Source organism: Primulina tabacum, chromosome 9 (assembly GCF_025594145.1).
Source record: "Primulina tabacum isolate GXHZ01 chromosome 9, ASM2559414v2, whole genome shotgun sequence".
Taxonomy (NCBI): domain Eukaryota; kingdom Viridiplantae; phylum Streptophyta; class Magnoliopsida; order Lamiales; family Gesneriaceae; genus Primulina; species Primulina tabacum.
In genome coordinates, this window is record NC_134558.1 from 39,456,540 (window position 1) to 39,479,942 (window position 23,403).

The window sequence follows — 23,403 nt, forward strand, 5'->3', positions numbered from 1 at the left end:
AATTTAATATATATACTCGTACGAAATTAATTAGTTAATTCATAAGTATTTTTTTAATAAAATAAATTATTTTATTCATTCATTTTATTAAATAAATAAAAAATATATTTCATTGATTATGTAAATGGACCATTAATTTACAATTAAACAGGAGATATTGATTATTAATTAAATATTAATAACGAGGAAGAATAATTAGAAAATTTGGAATTTTCAAAATACTCGTGAGTTAGTTAACCAGACTTCGAACTCCTTTCCTACGGGATCGAAGCGACGGTGTAAAACCATATAAATACTTGCTCAGGTCTTTGCACAAGAGAAACTAGAGATTTGCGTAGCACTTCAACCACATTCAACAATGTTGGAAGAGACTTCAACTAGTGGGAGCGCCGCTGCCTCGGCGGAGGATTTGTTCTGGTCTAAAACCGCCGTAAGTCCTTCTGTAGACGTATCCTCGCCATCTCATGCGCCGTCGGAAATCCATTTTTCTTCTGGAAACCCTAGAATCGAAGAAACCAGAGGCCTCATGCATCTGTACCGCGACGCCGCCGCTCCATCCTCTTTCCGTCTTCCTGTAAAATAATTTGACTTGATCGTTATTTCATTGAATTACCGCTCTGTAATAGTAGTTAAGAAATCTGTAGATGATATATTCGAACCTGATTTTTTCTTCCTCTGTGCTGAGCGATTTAGTTTTTCTATCCATATAAATAAGCGATTCGGTTTCTTTTCTTGAATATTACGTGTATTCAAGAAGCCGAAGATACTTGCGTTAATATAACCGTTTTTATTGCTGCTGGTACCTTTACATGTGATCTGCATCTGCACGTTCTCGAAAAAAAGGTTTCAATTTTTTTATAAAAAAATTAAGATTATATATCATATGACCGAAAATGATCGGTAACTTGCATAACATACATTGGATACGTGTAAACACGACTAGAATATATATGTTTGTTTGATTGATTCTTTAATTTTGTTTAGACTGCTAAATACAATGACTCTCCCAAGCGTTCAGCTTTTCTTCTTGTTTTTTTTGTGTGTGTTTTAGGATGATCGGAAGCCGCTTATTTGCGTTCTAGGGGTGCCTAATCACATGACGTATTCAGACTTTTGTAAGTTCTGTGGTTCATTCATTCAGCACATGTTGGAAATGCGAATCGTCAGGTCGATATACAAGAACTTTGTAGCAGCTAGTTTAATATTCCACTGTGTAGAAATGATTTTTCTTACACATGAAAGTTTAGGACCGAGGGGTTGGAGGATCGCTACAGTATTTTAATCAGACTCGATTATCAGAATTCAGCCGATTCTTTTTACAAACATTTCAATGGCAAATGCTTTTCATCACTTGAGGTATTTTTTCCTTGTCTGGTTATTTTCTTTCTGAATTACTAAAACTTTTATGCAGGAATGCACTTCTTATTTATTACTCTATATATGCTTCATTCTGAACACAGGAGGAGACCTGCCGCGTGTTTTTTACCGCTGATATACAGTATACTGGATCTATTGAGCACTCACAGCCTTCCACCGGAAGCTCTGGAGAGCAGCCATCTTGTGCGGTTTGTCTTGGTACTGCATATTAGATGTCAGTTGTAATACGTTCTGTGCTTGACTAACTTTTGTAACGTAAGAAATATGCAGCTTATGTTATGCAGAGGTTATTGCTTTTTTGGCTTTTGCAATCACCAAAGCTTGTGGTAGTGTTATAATTGTTGCTGGAACTTTGGTCGTTATAGCTGAAACAAAATTGTTGCTACCATCAACTCAAGTATAATTTTGCACGATAACAACAAAAATATAGGTTACTCAAAAATGAGTTGATAAGCTGTTGATCTTTGTTACGAATCGGCTTACAATTACAAGTATTTGAGCTTTCTTAGTCTTCTGTTCTATATCTTTCACTGTGTAATACTGATAGTATTATTCTACAGTTCCAAGGAAAAAATTGAACTGCTGATATTTTCCAAATTAGTTGCCTATTGCAGAGAAATTAGACCAACATTCAGGTGGAATTCTTACTACTATCTGCAATCACTCCTTTCACTGCTCTTGTATTTCTAGATGGACCGATTCTTCCTGCCCGGTAGGTATTATTTCACCACTCTTGGAATTATTTCATGTATGATGAAGGCTACCCTAGGTACTTTACTAATGATGTTGATTACCTAGGTATGTCGTTACTGCCAGCAACAGCCTGAGAAATCAATTTGTTATGTTTGTCAAACTACAGACAACCTCTGGATGTGCGTCATTTGTGGTTTTGTAGGTTGTGGGAGGTAAAACATCTGGTCTGCCCAATCTGAGTTACATAATAATTTCTGATTCATCTGGAATTATTGTGGAGTGATGATTCCTAAAACAGAGGAATTTTTTATTGGTTTCTAATTATGTTATTTGGGGTATAGAAACAAGGATGGACATGCTGTTAACCATTGGAAAGAAACACAGCATTGCTATTCCCTTGAACTTGAAACTCAAAGGGTGTGGGACTATGTCGGAGACAACTATGTTCATCGTTTGATCCAATCTAAAACTGATGGAAAGTTGGTTGAGCTAAACAGCCATTGCACACATAAAGATGATGGATGTGGTGATTGTATTGGATATGGTGACACTGTTGCAGACAGCGAAGTTGAATCTGTACATTTTTAACTGACTATGTTTTTTTTCCTCTCACCAGCACATGTTTTTGATCCCTAATTAATCCTCATAGTTGTATTTTTTCTTCATTCATGATTTTGAAATTTCTTCCTTGCAGATAGTTAACGAGTACAACGAGCTTCTTACTTCTCAGCTTGAAAATCAGAAAAATGTTAGTTCCTCTGTCTATTATCATCATCTAATGTTGATGGTATCTTTGTTTATTATGTAAGTATTCTCTACTTTGGAATTTGGATACAGTATTTTGAGTCTTTACTACAAGAAGTTGAAGAAGACACCGAAAGAGAATCTTCTGCTGCTGTCGAGAAAGCTTTGAGTCAAAATCCAAAGTTGCTGAAACTACAGGCCAAGCTAGACAAATTCTCTGAAGAAAAGAAATTTCTCGAAGATGTGACTAACTTTTTGAATTTTCTCTAGATTTTCACATGTTAATTTAGTAGCATTGTCACATCGCTGTCCAAATTGGATTGAAAAGTGTAAAGAAGATATGGTCTAACATGAGTTATTTTACTATGTTTTGAAACTTCGTCATATTTACTTTTGTAGATCAATGACAATCTTTTGAGGAACCAGAGCATATGGGAATCAAAGAGAGATAATATCGAAGAAAGGTAATACTCTTCAGCGAGGGATATGGACAAACAAAATGTACCTATGTTGATATATTTATATTTTCACGTCCCAGCAATTCAGCTGGATTTGTAAGGTCCAGCATAATCCCTGTATGAAAATGTAGACTCCCTTTATCTTAAAAATTGCTAATTTTTACTTCTACGTCTGTGGTGCTTTAATTGTTTGCTCTGCTTTCCTTAGTAACATCTCTAAATTGAGCTACCAGCAAGAGATCTATTATTATTATACATAGTTACATGGCTGATCTAAAACCTCCTCTTTTAACTCTTTTTTTTTCTTCAATTCGAAGGGTTTGTGCCAGGTGTGTTTTGCGCTTGATGTTATATGTTCTCGTTCCATTAGTGTCGTGACAGTAATTTTTTTCCGTGGAACAAATTAATTTAATGCACGTATTTTGCAAAACTGACCTTTAACGAAGTGGTGCAGTGCAAACAGTTTAGTATTTACGACTTTACGTTTAAGGTGTTCGCACCATTTTGAGAATCCAACTACGTCAAAAGCTTCAATTGTTCTATTCCAAAATTTTGTAATATGCTCATTTCTTATCCGAATACATGATATATTTGTGTAGTCGAATCTTGGTTTAGGATTAAGTCCTGTTGTATGATGACTGGCGTAAATTTGTTTATTTTTAGCTTTTTCTGAGGTTTCGATCTTTTCTCTATGCTAGGGAGAAGAAACTTCTAAAACTCAAGGATAAAAAAATTGAGGAGTTGGAAGAACAGGTAATGCCAAATAGATTTTCTTACCCAACTGAGCTTTTCCCCCCCCTATGGCCTGCATTTAAATTTTTTTTGCTATATTTATTTTCCCAAAAAAAAAACAACTCTGCTATATTTTGTGGTAATGTTACATTGAAATGGGCTTTGGCCATGTGTTTCATGGTTTACAAGTTTTTGTCAGCGTAAAATTTTGTAAAGGATTATACCCAAGAAAATCTGCAAACTCTGCTGCTGTACTATGTATGGAGTAATCGATTCTTACAAGTATGTGCAGCTAAGAACTTTGATGGAATCCCTCGAGGCTGCGAACGTGAAAGAGCAAAAGAATACAGAACAAAATCCAACAACTTCAACTGTGCTCAAGGATGAAATTGTGCCCGGACCTATAGAGTCGTCCACCAAAGAAGCCACAAAAACGACTGCCCGGGGAAAAGCAAGGGATAAATAAACGGAGGCTGCTTATAGTTTTCGAACTTTCAGGGACCATGCAATTGTTGAATAATTGAAGTTTTTTGTTCACAACTGTGGGGGAGACATTGGTGATGCCCGAATAGACACACGCGTCCTTTTTGCCGAGTATATCAAATTTCTTTCTCAACCTAGCTCTCCACATAATATTTTTATTTAATAAAAAGTAAAGTATAACGAAATAAAGATTAAATTATTATTCTAAACATAATTAAATTTTATATAAAAATTCAGTATATTTAAAAATAATCACTATTAAATTTTAATGTATAGATATAGACACGTATCACATGCTAGAAAAACAACACATAAATTTATTAAAAAAATAAAATAAGATATAATATATATAAATTTAATTTAATAAACAAAAAAATTAAACACCGAAGCCACCGAAGCCACTTGACAACCGAAACCTCCATTCCACTACAAGCCCCCTTCGAAACTCCTCCTCACACGGCAGCGCCGCTCCTACCGAGCAAAAAATGAACTTCACGTCTTTGCTGTCCCCCAACTCTTCACGTTCGCTTTCCCTCCGCATTTCACTACCCCTTCGGCCCTCCAATTATCACTCGCCGCCATCAGCATGCCTTAACGTGGACTTGCGAACACCCGATTTCAATCCAAATCCATTGATCCAAGCGAACAAGAGTGCAGAAATAATTGCCGAAGATAAGAAATTTATCGTGGGGACATATGCTAGGGCGAAACTGGTGTTGTCAAGTGGTAAAGGGTGTAAACTGTACGATGTTGAGGGACGAGAGTATCTAGACTTAACTTCTGGGATTGCCGTGAATGCCCTCGGTCATGGGGACCCGGATTGGGTGGCTGTGGTCACGCGGCAAGCTTCTATTCTAACTCATGTCAGCAATAATTATTACTCTGAACCACAGGTAATGTTTTTTTCCCGGTGTTTTTTGTTTAGTGTTTCATTCTGAGATAACGGGCTGCTTTATTTCTTGGAAAAAATTGACTTTGTGCTGTAGAATTTACTTTCGATTGAAACTATCCAAATGTAAACATATCAAGTCTTATGCAGTTTGTATCCAAAATTTTCTGAAAGCAAAATGTCATTTTATACTCTTTCCCCTTTTGATTTATATAATATAATAAAGTTGGGAGGATAAAAGGATAAATGCATTTGAATACAAAGATTACCTTTTTTTAATGATGATGAACTTTTTACAACTATTACTTTGAGGAAGTGTTTGACCTAAAATTATGCAAGCCAAGTCCGAGAAGATGTATAAGCCGATATGATAGGAAAACCATTAATTATTCAAAATCATTTGAATGGGTCTGGTAGCGAGTAGTTCCGTGGAGAAGATCGTGAGAGGAGGTGTGGATAGTGACAGAAAGTGGAGAAACTCCCCGGAAGTTGAAACAAAAAAGAATTGACATACAGAGGATACACAACTCAACATCCAAACATTTGAAAAACTCTCCGCAAAATTTGAATTTTCATACTCATGTATTCAAGTCTTTTTATTAGATTTCTAAGTATTTTAGGGCATCTTCATTTCACATTTCAGCAAGTTTTATTATAATTTTTATGTCTTGTGAATTCTTACTGATTTGTACGTAATCATGTCAGGTATCTCTCAAAGTGTTATTTCCATTATTTCTCTTCGTTTTTGGGATATTATTTTCTTAGAATATTAGAACTTACAATCAAATTTGGTTCCTGCCATTTGTATTCTTAGAATTTAAATTTTCATTATTTTTCATTCAAATCTGTGCACTTATCCCTTGCACACCCGCATCTACAAATTTTGTGCAAATAGGAAGATGATTGGTTAATTGATGGCATAATGTATTTTGATATGTCGGAGTTATTAGTTTGTTTCTATTACTTTTTATTTGTTACAAAAATGTTAAACTGATGGCTTGTTACTTCAGATAGAACTTGCGAAACGTTTGGTTTCCGGCTCTTTTGCCGATCGAGTCTTCTTCTGCAATTCTGGAACTGAAGCTAATGAAGCTGCAGTTAAGTTTGCTAGAAAATTTCAAAAAGCTCCGCGTCATGATAAGGAACCACCGACAGGGTTTATTGCCTTCACAAATTGCTTCCATGGAAGAACAATGGGTGCTCTTGCATTGACAAGCAAAGAGCATTATCGAACTCCGTTTGAACCAGTTATGCCTGGAGTCACTTTCTTGGAATATGGTGATATTCAAGCAGCTACAGAAGCAATTCAAAGTGGAAAGATCGCTGCAGTGTTTGTGGAACCACTTCAAGGAGAAGGCGGTATACATAGCGCAACAAAGGAATTTATCTCGTCACTCCGTGTGGCTTGTGATAATGTTGGGTGCCTTCTTGTATTTGATGAGGTAAAAGATTAATTTTAAAGATTTATCATCACCCCTGCTTGATTAACCTCAATAATACATTCTTGTGACCATTTATTTGTTTGAATTAAGATGTAGTTGTGTTGTTGTCACCGTGTTTTTCAGTTGCCTGAATAGAACATGAGAGCAAAATACATATAGGGAGTAGAAAACAATTCATTTTTTAAAATTGTTTTTATATCAGCGTTTATTCGTGTGTCTCAGATACTCTATATGATATTGTCCGGCATTAAAGTAGGAAATATGGCGTGGGTCATGAAAAAAAGTGATCTTGAAGTATACTCACAATGAACGACCGTTAGTATGTCCTGGCTCATGTTGTGTTAATGCTTGCAGGTACAATGTGGCTTAGGCCGAACGGGGTATCTCTGGGCACACGAAACTTATGGCGTATACCCAGACATAATGACCCTTGCCAAGCCTCTTGCTGGAGGTCTTCCCATTGGCGCAGTTCTGATGACCGAAAAAGTTGCTGCAGCTATAAACCACGGTGACCATGGTAGCACATTTGCTGGTAGCCCGCTTGTTTGTACTGCTGCAATTACAGTGCTGGACAAAATATCAAATCCTAGCTTTTTATCTAGTGTCCGGGATAAAGGCAAGTATTTTAAAGATTCGTTAATCCAAAAGTTGGGAAAAAACTCACTCGTGAAAGAAATAAGAGGTTTAGGTCTCATCGTGGGTATGGAACTTGATGTATCTGCATCCCCTTTGGTCGATGCATGTCAACAATCGGGACTCCTTGTCCTGACTGCAGGGAAAGGAAATGTGGTTAGGATGGTCCCGCCATTAATTATCACGAAGCAGGAACTTGATCAAGCTATTGAGATCTTGGTCAGATGTATGCCTGTGCTCGATCAGCCTGTTAATCCTTAGTTTCTAACGTGTCTCACTGGAATTTGAGAGTTTACGTGGTATTTGGTATATCAAAGAATTGATGTAAAAGTGTTATTTGCGTTTCTTTCAGTTGTAAAAAGATGATGGTCAAATTTAATCTGTGTTTTTTTTAAAAAAAAATTATGTCCTAAAATGGCCATTAGGTACCTTACATTGGCCCCGTTTCTCGAATGTGTCAAATTTTTTTATTCAAAGTGTAGAGCGTGTACATATAACTTCTTGGAGCAAGTCCAGTTAGTTTACATGCTGACATCCCAATCATTTGGCAGTTTGTGTTCATCATTTCCGAAGTTAAAAATTTTGAAAATACCAAAAGCCTCTCTGCGATATTTTTTGCGTATACTTACTGATTGCCGCAGAGATTCCAATGCCTAATTACTCTTGTTCTAGTTGCCAAATAACACGCTTTGGATTAACAAATTTTAAATCTAGATACCATCAAGAAGATGCACAGGGCAACGCTCGGTTGATTCACAGATTGACGCATTCACGAAGCATTATCTAAAAAGGGAAACAATCTACATCTAGCCTAGAAACATTTCCAGAAAGGAAAGTAGACATTGAAGAAAATAATATGACGTCATTTGACAGTTGATTCATTTGATAATTCCCTGGAACTTTCCTTCGTAACTAAATAAAAAGAATATATCCTAACTACAGGCAGTACTTTCATGTTGTAACATGTAATGGACTCTTATCAGATAGTTAACAGCTTGTTTCGTTCTAAATCAAGGTTAGCCCTTGTTCCATATTGGGATTCTGTCGTTATATTTGTTATTTCGCTTATTTATTCTAGCTCACCTCACAAGCAACTTCTAGGTTGTGATCTTCCTCAAACGGCATGTTCAGGTCAGGAACCAGAAATTTAGGATTAAGTGCAGCAATTTCCTTCTGTTTTAGAGCGGTATGAAGAATAGCATCGCTGTTTAAGATTGGTGCTGCTACCATAGCAGGGATGGAATCGAAAGCTGTTTTCTTTTGCTGAAGTTGAACTGAAATCATTCCCTTGGTTACGGATGTCATTCCTCTATCATTACGGAGTTGCAGTTCAATCTGTGAAAAAGATTGTTCCAAGATGAGAAATGAGGGAAGGAAACAAAGGACCAAATTTTTTTATGTTTATGCTAAGCAGTCGTCATAGCTTTCCGGTGATAAAACCTTTTGCAAGACACCCTGATGATTACCTATAGCATAAGCTTTATGTACAACTAGAGATAGCAGAAAAGTATGGGAATGAATATAATCATTGAAATTGAGACAACCATACCAAAATTGGGAGTTCTAAAGTGATATTCAACAAGCATAATAATATTACAACACCAAGATATGGAAATGACAGAGAAGCACAAGAAATGAAGCATTCAGAGCTTAGCTATTTATGCAACTTACACTTCAAATCTTCCACACATCAGGAAAAAACAGTGTAAAGGCTATATATTGAACCAATTTGGAATTTTACATGATTTAGCAACTTTACAGGTAGATTTTAAAAAATGTCTCATATCAGATGTATATTTATGCAAATTGAAGTACTTTATCCAAGTATACTTCAGGAGAAGACCACTGCCAAAACCTAGGCATATTTCTAAAAAGTCGCTACTAAATTTCCAGTGCATATCCCGACCACCATGCATTATCTACTTAGATCACATCCACTGTCTGTACAATATAATACCATATAAATATCTATAAATATTCATGAAAAGAAAGTACATCACATCATTTACATGAAGTAGTTTTGACAAAAGTCTAGTTTCTGAACCAAATGGAGCATTGATAAGAAAAAAACCAAATGGAATAAACATAATAATTGGAAAAATGAGGGATTTCAGGCAATTGCACCTTCGTCCTCTTCAAGCTTTCATTTGTAGCCCATTGTTTTTCCAATCTTAGGCGCAAGGATGCTATATCCTGAATAGTAAGAGGGTTTGTGCTTCAATATTTTTAGTTTTGAATGCGCATAAAATTTATGTTGGGGCATAAAAGCGACAAAAATAGGTATTGTACTCTTTCCAACTCCCTCCTTTCTTTAACAAGTAAGTTTTCCTCTTCTTTGAGCTCAACCAATGTCTGCACATAAACACCATATACAGTAAAATTGTAAGTCAACTCCTGAAGGTTAATGCTGCTTCTTTTGTTATTCACCACTTTCTCAAATATTAAAGAGTACCACATTTTTTCTTTTTTTAAGAACTATTAAAGAATCACTTTTGCATGCATAAGCTATGTTCCAGCTTTCAGTCGACATGTAAACTTCACTTAGACAAAGAAATCCCGGTTCCTAAAAGCTGAATCAAGATCATGACTAATTACACAAGACAAGACGTTCTTTTCAGCTCCGGAACTGACATCACCAACTCAGTTATTTTTGTCAAAGATGGAATAATTCACCTTTGTAATCAGCATCATACAGGTATTACTAGAGTACATATACAGGTATTTCTAGAGTACATGACGTCCAAAAAAATCACGACGGTAGTCAATGATTAAAGAAACTCTAAAACAGCAACTATTGTTTCTTACGACTTAGTAACTGCATCGGTTATATTGAATGTTTGAGCTACCAAAGCATTTCTCGACATAAAATCTAAGCAAGCTTAATAACCAAATAGATTCACCTTCTTTTTTCGTGACCTCTTGAAGGAGGATTTCTCACCGTCACCATTAGCCTGTAAGATAAAACACAATCCGCGAGTGATTCAGTGTATGTCCAGTTTGTAGAGCTATTTTAACCATGGTGAAGTGTAATAGAAAGAGATGTTCCTGATATGTACCAAGAATATTTAGAAAAAGATGTCTTGAACAGATATAGATACGTTTTGAAAGATGAATTGCCCTCATTTCTTGAGACGAGGAAACTGATCTAGCCCCAAATAAAGTACAGGGATAAAACAAAGACGTGGAAATGCAAATTAATCTAGGAACTCAAAGTTAGTTGAACTGTTGAAGACGTTGATTTGGCAATCCATTAGCAGCTTACAACCCATAGTTTGGTGACAAAAAGTGGACCCCCCTCCGACTACAGAGCTAAACCCGCACCAAGCACTTTTTCACACGTTTTGCATCAAATCATCTTCAACTCATTCTATTATCCAAGAACATTCATATACAACTAACCTTTATTTGAAGAAATATCTAGTTTCCAGGAACTAAAAAAAAAGATACATATCAAACAGGCGAAAAGAGAAATAGCCCACCATAATCAACCCTTCTCAGATAATTTAAAAGTAATATCTTAATCTATGACTGCATCGGAAAATCCAAGAAAAACGACTCAACCCGTATTCCTTACTGGAAAATGTATGGTTGAGCAAAACCTGTCCAATTCTAACTTCCAAATCCTATTCGCTCCACTTTGTCCATACATATACCTAAAATCTACACTGCTAGGCCTAAGTATTTAGCTTGATGCGACTTAATACACAATCAAACGCATTTACAGTCAATCCATATCGGGAAGCCTTAAAAAGTAAAGACACTCGTTCGTATCTCCTAAAACGAAACAAAATTTTAAATCACATATATAATATAATATAATTATTGAAATTGAACCAGTAAAAAAAACGAATCATCCTCTAGATTAAATTCCCATGTTGACCAAATGCTTACAAGAAGTCTTTTTTTTCCTCTTTTCCAAGCCTGTTTAGAACAAGTATTTTTTCTTTCTTTTTGAAGCGACGAGTCCTTTTTTATTTCATTTACATTTGAGCGGTGCCTTGGATTTTTCGCTTCGAGTTGTGCACACGTGGCATATGATGGTTAGATGATAAAGACAAGCATAAACAGATAGATATATAGATACATAAATACATACATACATAATAACTAGACTGGATATATACCTTTGGATTTATCCCCTAATTTAATACGAACGAGACTTGAATTTCTTTATCTTTAAAAATAAAGAGTTCAACCACTCACAACACTCCACCAAACAAAACGCAGACCTATGTCCCCACCACCGCTTAAACAGGGCACCATACCCCCTCATCAATTGATCCCTATACTCAAAAAACCTTCCGAGTCAAATTATAATACTATTAAAATAATTAAATAAAAAACCCACCTTCCACATATTATTCTTTGTTCTGTTTTCTTGGGCAGTAAGCTCAGAAATTAGAAATTTATGGTCCAACAATTAGGGTTTATGAACAAAGTTTGACTTAAAGCCTAATCTATATATATATATATACTGAATCCACAAATTCTTAGATCCACTGTTTGGGTATCGGATCAGAGCGAGGCTAGAAACTTTCCAATATGAAAATGAAACGAAGCGAATGCCCTTCGGAGGAAGGGTGATTTCTGTCAACGGAAGATTAAATAAGGCGCATATTATTAATGGGAAGATGGGCTGCTGATTGCTCAGCTAAAAAATTAAAGTGAAACGATCAGACCATATATTTCGTCTTATATACCATAAATCGATAAATATATCATCATAAATAGCAAAATATTAGTAAATTATAGATTTGTTTACGTGCGTTAAATTCCAAAAATTACTGCATATAAATAATATTAATATTGATATTAACGTTATTAATAAAGGGAAGTGGTGGGATGGAAACGTGAAGGGGGCATTTCGGTCAATCGGTCCGGAGCAGATTCCGCGAGACTGAAACTGTCCCGGGAGCACGCCCGCTGCGGAGGAGGGTTTTATTGGAAAGTGACAAAAACGGGAAGCAGGTGGAGAACAGAAGACAAAAAGGAAGGTTTGGAATGGCTGAATATGGCTTCTGCCTGCGTCAGCGTGGCAGTAAATACGAACGATACGCAGGGGTATTTTCGTCAATTAATAGCAGATCATGGATTGACAACTGACACGAGGCTCTGTGAAAGACTTGGAGAAAAAGACAATCTCCTCCAACCATAACAGTTCCGCCGGCGGACGACGCCTGGAATCGACTTTTCACTCCGTAGAAGAACACGCGTACGTGAGTAAATACTTAAACACGAAACAGAGTACATGTATGCTGCATGTGTAAATTTTTTGTGTGTACAAACCTTAGATCTCGCGGAGGTAGAGGGTTTAGATGGTCGGCTGGACTCTTCCAGACATCCCTCGAGAGAGGTTGCGCCACCACATCCTCCGCTGTAGGATGTGGCACCACTCCATGACAACGGGGTGGTGGGGCTGGCCCTGGGAGCCTGTTTCTTCGAGGTACTGCTGACGGAAACAGGCTTTGACCTGCGTTGACGCACCGTCCACTCTAGCGGGAACTCCGCCGGCTTGAGATGACGTATCGACGTCGACGACGCGTGGTGTAGGCGCACCAGAAGCTCCACCACCATGGTGTCGTCGGTCATGGCGGCTTTTACCCAGTCATCATCACCGGGATTCATGACTGCTTAGAGAGAGAGAAAAGGGAGATGTGAAAATGGAATGTGGTGGCAAAGAAAATCTAAAGGAGAAGTTACACATAAATTTAATGTGTGTGTATGTGTGTGTGTGTATATATATTGAGAGAGAGGTGTGTTTTATATGTATGCGTGCGTGCGTGTGTGGTGAAGATGCTTGTTTGTTGACAACTCCTTGGTGGGTTGGGGCCGACGATTATCAGGTGGCCAAGACCAATCTTTTTTTTCCTTATGGATAAAGCGTTAATTTATTTCATAAATCGTATTTTTTACAAATGTGTTTGATTTTTTAAGAAATGAGAGATATATTAGTCTATTAATATTTTCATGAAGTTTTATGTCTTCTAGATTTTTCAAATGGAAGTTGATGTAGTTAATCTCTCGTTGTGACTTATGATACATGAAGCTTTATTATCTCTTGCTATTTTGTTGAAAATAGATTTTCTAAATGGAACAGATTTTCATTTGAAATTAAAAAAATCTGATGGAAAATATGAACACGCCTAGATTTTGACTTTGTACATTGACTAAAAGTCGGTCTCTTGTGAGACGGTCTCATGAATCGAATTTTTATCTATGAGACGGGTCAACCCTATCGATATTCACAATAAAAAATAATACTTTTAGCATAAAAAGTAATACTTTTTGATGGATAACCCAAATAAGATATATATCTCACAAAATACGATCGCGAGACCGTCTCGTACAAGTTTTTGTCTTGACTAAAAGAACAACACATACAGATGTAAAAAAATTTAAATGCGGGTGAAGAGAACACTTCATTTCTCTTTTTATATACCTCAAAAAATATTTTTCATTTCATAAGTGTAACCCTTGACTCTAAAAGTTCTACTAATAAAACAGGCAATAAAAATATAAAAAGTCCATGCTTTGATTATTATTATTAATGGAACTTTGTACTTTCATTTTTAATTTCTTCAATGTAATTTTGCTCCAAAGTGGGACAATCACATGAAAATTAATCTATGAAGGAGATGAATGTACTACAAATCCTGGATCAGACACTTGAAACTAATCCCAATAACAAAGAAAGAAAGAAACAAGGCTGAGATGTGCCCACAAAAAGACGCAGAAAAGAGAAATTAGAAGTTCAAGTGGATGAGGTTATGGGGTATGGAATCGGGGGACCCGTGAGCATTAATGATTCGGCATGTGATACTATTTGGAGTTCAAATTCGAGCGTCTTCACTCACACTGAATATCCACAATGGTATATATATATGTTGGCGCTCCATTTCTGAGATTTCGTTTATGATCTTGTCAAACTGAAATGACAATCTCGAAAAACCTTCCATAAAATTTGTATTAAGTCACGAAAGTTTTTATCTGATTGAATCTTTCTTGGGTCTTTTGCATGTTTATATGATGTATATTTGATTTGCGACTTACTGTATATATTTGATGTTTATCCAGTATGCATCCGAAAGACAATGGTCACAGGCTTATGTCTTCTTAGTTCTTTTCATTGAAAAAAAAAAATTTTATCCGAATAATAAAAAATAAAAAAATTCAACTTATAGTTAGAGATAAAGCACATATTTTCGACCACGCGCGTGTCTGAGCATACATGAATGAACGACTTCATCACCAACAAGCGTGTACCTTTGAGTCCTTATGGTAAGCAGCGTGAGTTGCATTGCATGCCACCCACCCCACACCCTCTTGCCCCTCTTGAATAATAATATTTTTATATAAATTACAATACACTATCTTCAGAATTATAAATTAAATACCAACTATTCGAAAATATATTTGAATAAATTTTTTTATATAGATTACAAAACTACTGAGTCGTAAATGAGTAAAGTCGGAAAAGATTAAATAAAAACCGATCGACCCCATGAATTTTTAGGTCACTAGAACAATTATTATTATTTTTAAATTTGCATTGAGAGAAGAATGTTAGAATTGAGTCTCCTACAGAAGAACTCGTTTCCAAATTGATACATTGTTGTCAGATAAGCCAGTTTTAAAAGACTAATTCGGTAAAAACTTATGTGAAACGGTATCACGAGTCATATTTTGTGACATGAATATCTTACTTGAGTCATCCATGAAAAAAGTATTACTTTTTATGCTAAAAGTATTAATTTTTATTGTGCATATCGGTAGGGTTGACCAGTCTCACAGATAAAGATTCGTGAAACCGTCTCATAAGAGATCTACTCTAATAATTCTGGGCTGTGGAAAATGTTTATTTTCTTTTAAATATTGCACAAACGAATACATATACTATAGTGTTTTGCTCTTCAGGAATTGCTCAAAAAAATTTGTTAACTGAAATAATTGAAAATATATCAATAATTAGTATTTTACTTTTTTGGACGGCAGTTTTAATTTAAATTATAAGAAAATTATTTTTTTGAGAAAGTAAGTTAATTTCTTTTAAATAAATTAAAAAACAGCCTTGTAAATAAGCTACGGCATACGAGGAATTAAAATGTTATTAGTATTTAATACAAAACTTTTGAGCCCATTTGGTTTTTGTTTATCATAAAAAATATGTTTTATCAGTATTTTGACTTTTTAATGGTACTGATTCAAAAGTGGGAAGTTATTTTAGGAAAAAAAAAAAATAAAAAGTAAAAGTCAATTTCCACCTTATTTCTTGTTCTCTAGTTTACAAACTCGTTGGAAGAGGAGTGGTTTGAACTGTTCCTACAATACAATTTGTTGGGCCATCCCATGATTTGGCTTTTTTTCCCTTGTTCTTGTCGAAAACTATCCAACATATTATCTTTTTAAACAAATTTTTTTATCACATAACTTGTAATATTATTGAGATTATGAAACATATTTGATTATAAGATTTACAAACTAATAAGGAAAATCATCGGACTTTCGAACAAAGAAAGTTGGGTGAGAAATAGCAAAAAACGTCACTGAATCTGCAACGACATTCGTTGTGTGCCGAATGTGTTTTAAAGTAGTTTTGCTGTGTTAACTCAAATATCGACCGATATATAAAGCATATATTCCAACATAGAGAGTTCTATGTAATTTGGTTGATAAAGAGGTTATGTTCCCGTGTGATCTTCATTCCCATATCAATGACCACCAATTTTCCACAGACGACCGAGGGAGGCTTCCGGATTTCCTTCCTGAAAGTTATTATTGGTTGGCCTTCATGGTTACATACCACTCATCCTACGAAAAAGTTGTTCAGGTTCTCTTTATAAGCCGCATCAACATCCAACCTTAACTTATTAACCAGTGATGTCGTCCATGTCTTCGGCGAGTTTCATGAATCATCATTTTTTCCATTCAACATGCTCTATCGTTGGGCCTCCTGGAAGTCACGCAGCAGTAAATAACTCCAATTCACATGCAAATCTTTTTCCGAGGCTTCCTTGGTTATGTAAGAGATTGAGTCATTGAAGAGGGAGGGTGAACAAAATCCCAGGTTACACGACTATTTTTCTTTTATTTATAGATTTATATTCCTCAAAGTTTATATTTTGAAATTCATTTCTATAACAAATGCTTAATTTACAACCAGAGTCGCATACAACTTAGAATACTATGAGGTTGAATTTGAACCACAAGTCTAAATTAGGAACTCAATTATACTGGACCATACAAGTCACGACCGAAACTCTGATGGGATTGAATTGGGACTTCCTTGTTCTCAAGTGCTGGAGACAATTTATCATGTATTGATGGTTAATTGAACAGCGTTTTTTGTTTGTTTGAATCGGTATTTTTTGGTCATTAAATTCATTGCAATCGTTTACTTGTATTGTGAAATCTCGAGTTATGCTTAAGCACTTGTTACATTATACACGTTTTATTTACAAGATTCAATACATATCATTATTATATAGAAAGTGAATGGTGAGGAAATTAATGGCGGGACTATACAATTTGACCAATCAGGCATGGTGATATATAGTCCAATGGTCAATTTAATAATGTGGTATAATGTCTGTGAATTTATTGACCTAATCCCGTGTATCTGCAGAAAATATAATGTCATCTTGACTAACATGATGTATCTTATTTAATTATCCTGACCAAATAAAAATTTTCCTACCCTTGACCCTATAATTCAAATCACCACCTAAACAAAATTCGTGAATTTGCCACCTTCGCTATTTTTAATAATTTATGCGAAGAATTAACATGCCAAATCTGGATCTTCATCCAAGGGACTGTGTTATTTGCGTTTTTTTTTAAAAAAAAAAAAAATTAGTGTTCTAAATATTTTTAAAAGACTATATTTACCTTGTATAAAATAAGGCGGATCAAAATCGGATGTGGGTATATACTAAAAAGAAATGCAGACGGTAACCAAAAAGAGAATCAATCAAATCTATCTCTAGTCTCAACGACGATATTCATCGACGCCTCCTACTCCAGTTCAAAATTAAAATCCCAAAACAGAAAAATGGCTAGGACCTCTCTTCTATTCCCCGCGGCTTTTGCCTCTCACACAGTGTAGTGTTGCTGAATCGTCTCAATGTCGAGGCCCTTCAGCTTGACAACCGACTCAACGTGCCCCTTGAGAGTATGAAGTTCTCTTAACCTGATCAAATTAGGATGTGAAAGGAATCAGATTAAGCAATATCATAACATTTTATCACGTTTAAAGATACGACAGGTAGGTAATCAAGTTTTCTCAAAAACAGTTACCTAGCAACTTCAGCGCGCTTCCTGGCCTGTTCAGCTATTTCAGATAATTCCCTGTAGTTGTTTTTGTCATTAAAGAGCTCTGAAGTATTGGGTTGCTGGAGGCCATGCAGCGTACGTTGTGCTGTAGCCCACTGTGCTTCCCTTTCTCCCCGGCCATAATCCTTCTTTGATGTGAACGCGGTCTGTGGAAATTTAAGGAAAGAATAACGTCCGATCCATTTTTCATTTTCGGTTAATTTATAGAAATGGGTTAGTCACACTAACCTTGTTCTCGATCATATTATTCCATGCTTTGCCGCTCAAGGCAAATCTGATAAAGAACTTGAATATGTCTAGTGGGATGTAGAAGATAATGCTGTAAAGCCATATAACACCAGCCCAGCCCCAACCAATGCCGTGGATCCTCGCAAATCCCCAGTTTGCATACACCGCAATTAAAGTTGCAATCTACGGATGAGACCATATCGATAGAATGTTTACATAACGTATATGTTCCTAGGGAGTGGACAGTGGATCTAATATTTAATACATTTAGGTGCCACTTACCAGCTGTGCTACAAAAAAGGCAGACAAAAGGAGGAGACCCGGCCGTTCAACATAAGACCAGCTCCTTGATCTGGTGACGAAGATGAGAGCCTGGCTAACGATACTGACTTGAAGATAAAGAGCTGAATTGAGCTCGTGGTAATTGTCCCTTATTGATCTTACGCTGAATTTATCCTGCAAATTAGTAGTGAAGGCAGAGAATTAAGGACATATACTATAACTTGATTTTCTGATGCTGGATTGTTATAAGTTAGGTACCCAACCCCATTTGCGTATCAAGAATAGTGTTTCCTACCGTGAAAAAGTCAGATTCTTGAGCAGCCCAAAAGAAAATAACGGTCATCACTGCAAGGTAAGTGCCAAGAACAATTCCAGTGAAAAAAATTTCTTTCAGCTTCCATGAGTCGGGCTTGGGTGATGGCTTAACTTTGTCTTTTGAAATGGTCATAATGGTTCCATCATTAAGGATCGCGATTATCAAAACCATGAAAGGTGAGAAATCAAACTTCCAGATGAGTGCGATGAGCATGAAACCAAGGACAATACGAATAGTTATGGAAACTGCATAGATTGTGTAGTTCTTCATCCTCTGGAATATGGCACGGCTGGTCAAAACAGCACTCACTATCACACTTAATCCTGGCTCTGTAAGTACTATATCTGATGCACTCTGGGCAGCGTCAGTAGCATCGGCCACTGCAATGCCAATATCTGCTCTCTTTAATGCTGGGGCGTCATTGACACCATCTCCCGTCATTCCACAGATATGGTTTCTTTCTTGCAGCTTCTTCACGATCTCATATTTGTGTTCTGTGTCGCTCTCCAAGTCAGTACACATGACCAATGTATAATATATGAACTTAGCTAATCAATAAGTTTCAAATTTCAATATACAGGTAGGGGGTTTTGCCTAACCCCCACCAATTATTTGGTAGTTAAAACAGTAGTTCTGAATTTTAAAATCTTCTCAAGCTCACCGGGAAAGACACCGGCAAAGCCATCAGCCTTCTCAATTAACTCTTCTACGGGGAGGTGTGCAATACTTTCATCTTTGTGCTGTCCAAGAAGTGAGGAAGAAGGATACATGTTCGTTCCCATTCCCAACCTTCTACCTGTCTCCTTAGCAATTGCTAGTTGATCACCAGTGATCATCTTAACATTAACACCAAGATTAAGGGCACGCTTAATTGTCTCTGCACTGTCGTGCCTTGGAGGGTCAAAAAGTGGCAGGAGTCCGACAAAGATCCAGGGTCCTCCAGCACTCTCCTTGGTTTTCTCTGGTACATTCTGTGAAGTTGAAAACAGTCATAGATATACATTAGGATATCTTGAGGAAGAATTATTATTATATATGAACCTGTTGACAAACAGCAAGTGAGCGAAGACCGCGTTCAGCAAACTTGTCGATGATGGAGTGAACATTCCTTTTTACATCATCCTTTACGCGGCAAAGCTCAACTATCTGATTGATCATTTAAAAATCCAGGATAATTAAGGATTAGACTATGCTCCAGTTACAAAACACACAATCTAAATCTGTAATGGACTTTCTAAAAGGATATAGTTTTACCTGTTCGGGTGCACCTTTGCTTACTCGGTGCCAATTGCCGTTGCCATCTATATATGTAATGGCTGTGCGTTTGTCCACGGGATTGAACGGAAGGAAATGCACCTCGGTAATTCCTGCTCTTGCCTAGATGAATAAGAATGGAATAAGACTCTTAATCCTTGGGTACTGTTGAATGATGAGTTCGTTAAGTCTTATCAAGAATTTTCCGTTTTATAGTTGTAGCATCATAGGATGTACTCAATAATAAATACCTCCTTGGGATCAGAAAGCATCCCAACAATACAAGCGTCAATTGCATCCTGATTCTCCACCCTTGACGCTCTTGCCCCTAACAGAACTACTGTGTCCTTGTCCATGTCCTTCACATATACCTACAGATTGCGAATCCATGATTAGCAAGTATTCCTCTGAAGTCAGAGTTAGTCACATTATACATTTATTGTAATGCTATACCCCCGAAAAGTTAATCAGATCCTCTTCTTTTTGATCTAATTCAGTTTTTCTTTATAAATCACCAACCTCAATTAAGCTTTTGTCCACTGTGAGCTTGTTTAGGGTGAGAGTTCCAGTTTTGTCACTACACAGAACATCCATACCGGCCATTTCTTCAATTGCAGTCATCCTCTTAGTGATTGCCCCCTGCTGTGACAACCTGTGAGATCCAATTGCCATTGTTACAGATAAAACCGTTGGCATGGCAATGGGAATGCCTCCAATGAGAAGAACAAGCAGATTGTCTATTCCATCCCTGTATTTTCTTCGCTGAATTGGGAACATAACTAATATCTCGATGATGATCCCCGCAGCAATAGAACATATGCAGAAGTTACCTATGGACGTTAACACCTAGCCAAATAGAAATGCAGATATGCAATTAAAATTATGAAGGAGAATAGGCAAAATTATGGCCAGGATGCGGTGCATAATACCCATGTACCGAAATTGTTGGTTAACAAAATAAATAAATAAATAAATAAAAGAAGAATAAAGGTCTACTAGTGAAGCAATTATATTTCCAGGATTATTGCTGTTGTGCATTATATTCCATGGTCATTGCTTCCTCTTCATTAATCACTTTCAATTCATGCAAAACAATTAATCAATCAAGGTGATAACTGTAAAAAAGTTTTACCTTTTGGAAGTGCCCAACTTGCAGGGTGCTGTCAACGAGATGTGCAGCTTTACCAAAAAAAGTGTTAATTCCAGTGGCAATGACGACAGCCTCGATCTCACCTTGTTTGCATGTGGAACCTGAAAATACTTCAGACCCTGGTTGCTTCGTCACAGGCAATGACTCTCCAGTGAGTGCAGATTGATCAATTTTAAGTGCATCCCCTTCAAGTAGTCGAGCATCTGCTGGGATGATATCTCCCAACTTAATGCTGACAATATCCCCAGGTACCAGGATGGCAGCTTCCTGCTCACTCCATCTGCCATCCCTCAGTACCTATGTGTAAACAAATGTATTATAATCAATTTAAGACCAAGAATAATAATGTACAATGCTTCTTACAGTAAGTGTAGAAAAGAGATAATTAACCTTAGTCTTAGGTGCAAGGCCTGCCATGAGAGCAGCTGCAGCATTGCCTGCATTATTCTCTTCAATGAAGCTAATGGTGGAGTTGATGATTAATAAAGCTAGTATGCCGACAAAATCCTGCCAATCTGGAGGTCTTCCCTGCGCAATTGTTGTTGTTTTTTCAACAGTTGAGAAGGAAGATGAATAGATGAAGAAATCATGGAGACCTGCTTCAATAAAATGCTTAATTTGGTTGTGCGAATGTGTATCATAATCACCTGTCCATTGGCCAACGCAATAGCAATAATGGCAGCAGATTCCATCACCCATGACAAAGGATTCCACATAAATCCCAAGAATTTGAGGAACTTGCTTTCCTGGTTCGTGATTAATATAAAAATGACTATTTTATTGTCAAAAATAAACAGAAGACATTGAAAACGGGAATAATAAAAGAAGAATGCCTCCTTCTCCTCTAGCTTATTGGGGCCAAACATTTGGAGCCTCTTCTCGGCTTCACTGGTTGTCAATCCCTCCTTTGTACACTGCAGTTGATTAAATACTTCGTCCACGGGTATGTGCTCCTGTACTCCAAGAAATATTAAATAAATTTTGAATAAACAAGCCAGCTATATTGTTTTATATAAAAGACAAGCACTAAAATATAAAAATCTTATTAAAACACTGAAAATATCAGTGGGCTGTATTTCCAATTATTGATCTAGAGCTTCTTTTACGCAGAGACAAATCACAGTCACATACATGTGATCATTGCATGTTGAATTTCAACGAAGATGATTTAATTTAATTTTAAGCTAATCATAAACAAAAAATGGCCTATTCCAACCGAAGAATACATTTTAACCAAGATGTCTTTTGTTTGATCCTTATTTGTATTACTTCCACCTTATGTTCGAGTAGATTTCTCGTAAACAAATTTCACTAAGCGACGCCTATCTCTTATAATTGCTGCCGCTTAAAAGATCACTGGAGTGGGGACCAAAGAAAATGCATATAACTCCAAGGTACATCACATTCCTGAGAATATAGATATCCGAGTGCCGAAAATAGTCATCTTTTGGGAAGTGATGATTCAAAAAACTGAAAACAATGCTAAAAAAGTAACCGATAAACAGTAAAGAATAATCCGAATCGGCATAATACGAGAATCAAAATGTATTACAATTCAAATCAGTCAGTCTTTTACGTAAATCAAGAACATGCACGTACAGCAGTACAAGTTTAATTACAAAAACAGGGAGAAAAAAAACTCGATAAACATGATATAAAATGAACTATCAGGATTAAATACATAAAAAATTTCATACCAGATCGACATTCTCCTTCTTTATCTCCTCCAAACTGATACCACTATTCGCCGCCATTGTCTTCTCTGTTTCACTCTACCGAGAAAAATCACGTAAAATCGACGGTGATTCTCTATATTAATCCGTCAAAATGCTTTGATATGGAAAATCTTCGTATCCGCTTCAAAAATCCAACGTTAGAACACGATCGAGAAAAGCATCGCTCCTCTAGCTAGGGCTCCACGTGAGTTCCAATATTGTTTAGAGAAGGTCGAGTCCTTTATATAAATACAGAGTCGTAGACTCGTAGTAGTATTTACTATTTATTTGAATTAAAAAAAAGAAATTAATTAAATTATATAACAGTGAGAGTGAGACGATGGTGGATTACCATTGCTTTATCAACTACCGCTCTAGTTTGTTGGTGGCGGACCCACTGTTTTAGTCGGTGTTAGAGGTTAATATGCTTTTAGATGGCATTTAATTAATTAAAACTCTATTTCTTGTATTTAAATATATTAATAAAGAGTATGTCTCTTGTGAGACGGTGTCACAAATCTTTATCTATGTGACGAATAAACCTTACCGATATTCACACAAAATCTTAATATATCTGTCTCACAAAATACGACCCGTGAGACCGTTTCAGACAAGTTTTTGTCATTAATAAATATATATAAATGTTATCTAATTTTTAATGAAAAGCCCACTAATAAT

The 23,403-nt window shown here is 36.3% G+C and overlaps 4 protein-coding genes across 4 annotated transcripts; 2 read left to right on the plus strand and 2 right to left on the minus strand.

Annotated features, from left to right (window-relative positions):
- The first annotated feature begins 228 nt into the window (after nt 1-228).
- LOC142556086 (BRAP2 RING ZnF UBP domain-containing protein 2-like) lies at nt 229-4,726 on the plus strand. Its single transcript, XM_075667331.1, has 12 exons — nt 229-574; nt 1,052-1,167; nt 1,248-1,356; nt 1,461-1,575; nt 1,992-2,089; nt 2,176-2,282; nt 2,412-2,646; nt 2,765-2,818; nt 2,908-3,057; nt 3,214-3,278; nt 3,971-4,025; nt 4,297-4,726. Exons 1-12 carry the CDS (start codon nt 359-361, stop codon nt 4,468-4,470), a joined length of 1,494 nt encoding a protein of 497 aa, XP_075523446.1. The 5' UTR covers nt 229-358; the 3' UTR covers nt 4,471-4,726.
- A 135-nt stretch (nt 4,727-4,861) lies between these two features.
- Nucleotides 4,862-7,840, plus strand: LOC142556087 (acetylornithine aminotransferase, chloroplastic/mitochondrial). Its single transcript, XM_075667332.1, has 3 exons — nt 4,862-5,380; nt 6,387-6,818; nt 7,173-7,840. The coding sequence occupies exons 1-3, from the start codon at nt 4,973-4,975 to the stop codon at nt 7,710-7,712; spliced, it is 1,380 nt and encodes a 459-aa protein (XP_075523447.1). The 5' UTR covers nt 4,862-4,972; the 3' UTR covers nt 7,713-7,840.
- Nucleotides 7,841-8,298: 458 nt separating this feature from the next.
- Nucleotides 8,299-13,175, minus strand: LOC142556088 (uncharacterized). Its single transcript, XM_075667333.1, has 5 exons — nt 12,738-13,175; nt 10,352-10,402; nt 9,741-9,803; nt 9,576-9,644; nt 8,299-8,786 (listed from the first exon to the last, which is right to left on the minus strand). The coding sequence occupies exons 1-5, from the start codon at nt 13,074-13,076 to the stop codon at nt 8,526-8,528; spliced, it is 783 nt and encodes a 260-aa protein (XP_075523448.1). The 5' UTR covers nt 13,077-13,175; the 3' UTR covers nt 8,299-8,525.
- Nucleotides 13,176-17,494: 4,319 nt separating this feature from the next.
- Nucleotides 17,495-22,959, minus strand: LOC142556089 (ATPase 9, plasma membrane-type-like). Its single transcript, XM_075667334.1, has 15 exons — nt 22,708-22,959; nt 21,844-21,963; nt 21,658-21,756; nt 21,401-21,538; nt 20,993-21,307; nt 20,380-20,706; nt 20,112-20,231; nt 19,861-19,983; nt 19,648-19,752; nt 19,268-19,577; nt 18,586-19,100; nt 18,291-18,464; nt 18,009-18,191; nt 17,745-17,926; nt 17,495-17,637 (listed from the first exon to the last, which is right to left on the minus strand). The coding sequence occupies exons 1-15, from the start codon at nt 22,762-22,764 to the stop codon at nt 17,541-17,543; spliced, it is 2,865 nt and encodes a 954-aa protein (XP_075523449.1). The 5' UTR covers nt 22,765-22,959; the 3' UTR covers nt 17,495-17,540.
- Between the last annotated feature and the right edge of the window lie 444 nt (nt 22,960-23,403).

Bases quoted from the DNA above. Each gene is read 5' to 3' on its own strand.
- LOC142556089 (XM_075667334.1), bottom strand. From the start codon at position 22,764: ATGGCGGCGAATAGTGGTATCAGTTTGGAGGAGATAAAGAAGGAGAAT. The intron at 19,984-20,111 runs GTATTTATTATT...TTATTCATCTAG, and splicing joins TGCTTTCTGATCCCAAGGAG to GCAAGAGCAGGAATTACCGA. The intron at 19,578-19,647 runs GTTCATATATAA...TCAACTTCACAG, and splicing joins CACTTGCTGTTTGTCAACAG to AATGTACCAGAGAAAACCAA.
- LOC142556088 (XM_075667333.1), bottom strand. From the start codon at position 13,076: ATGAATCCCGGTGATGATGACTGGGTAAAAGCCGCCATGACCGACGAC. The intron at 10,403-12,737 runs GTTTGTACACAC...TTTATCTTACAG, and splicing joins CTACCTCCGCGAGATCTAAG to GCTAATGGTGACGGTGAGAA. The intron at 9,804-10,351 runs GTGAATCTATTT...GTTTATGTGCAG, and splicing joins AGAGGTCACGAAAAAAGAAG to ACATTGGTTGAGCTCAAAGA.
- LOC142556086 (XM_075667331.1), top strand. From the start codon at position 359: ATGTTGGAAGAGACTTCAACTAGTGGGAGCGCCGCTGCCTCGGCGGAG. The intron at 1,168-1,247 runs GTCGATATACAA...ATGAAAGTTTAG, and splicing joins TTGGAAATGCGAATCGTCAG to GACCGAGGGGTTGGAGGATC. The intron at 2,819-2,907 runs GTTAGTTCCTCT...ATTTGGATACAG, and splicing joins AGCTTGAAAATCAGAAAAAT to TATTTTGAGTCTTTACTACA.
- LOC142556087 (XM_075667332.1), top strand. From the start codon at position 4,973: ATGAACTTCACGTCTTTGCTGTCCCCCAACTCTTCACGTTCGCTTTCC. The intron at 5,381-6,386 runs GTAATGTTTTTT...TTGTTACTTCAG, and splicing joins ATTATTACTCTGAACCACAG to ATAGAACTTGCGAAACGTTT. The intron at 6,819-7,172 runs GTAAAAGATTAA...TAATGCTTGCAG, and splicing joins GCCTTCTTGTATTTGATGAG to GTACAATGTGGCTTAGGCCG.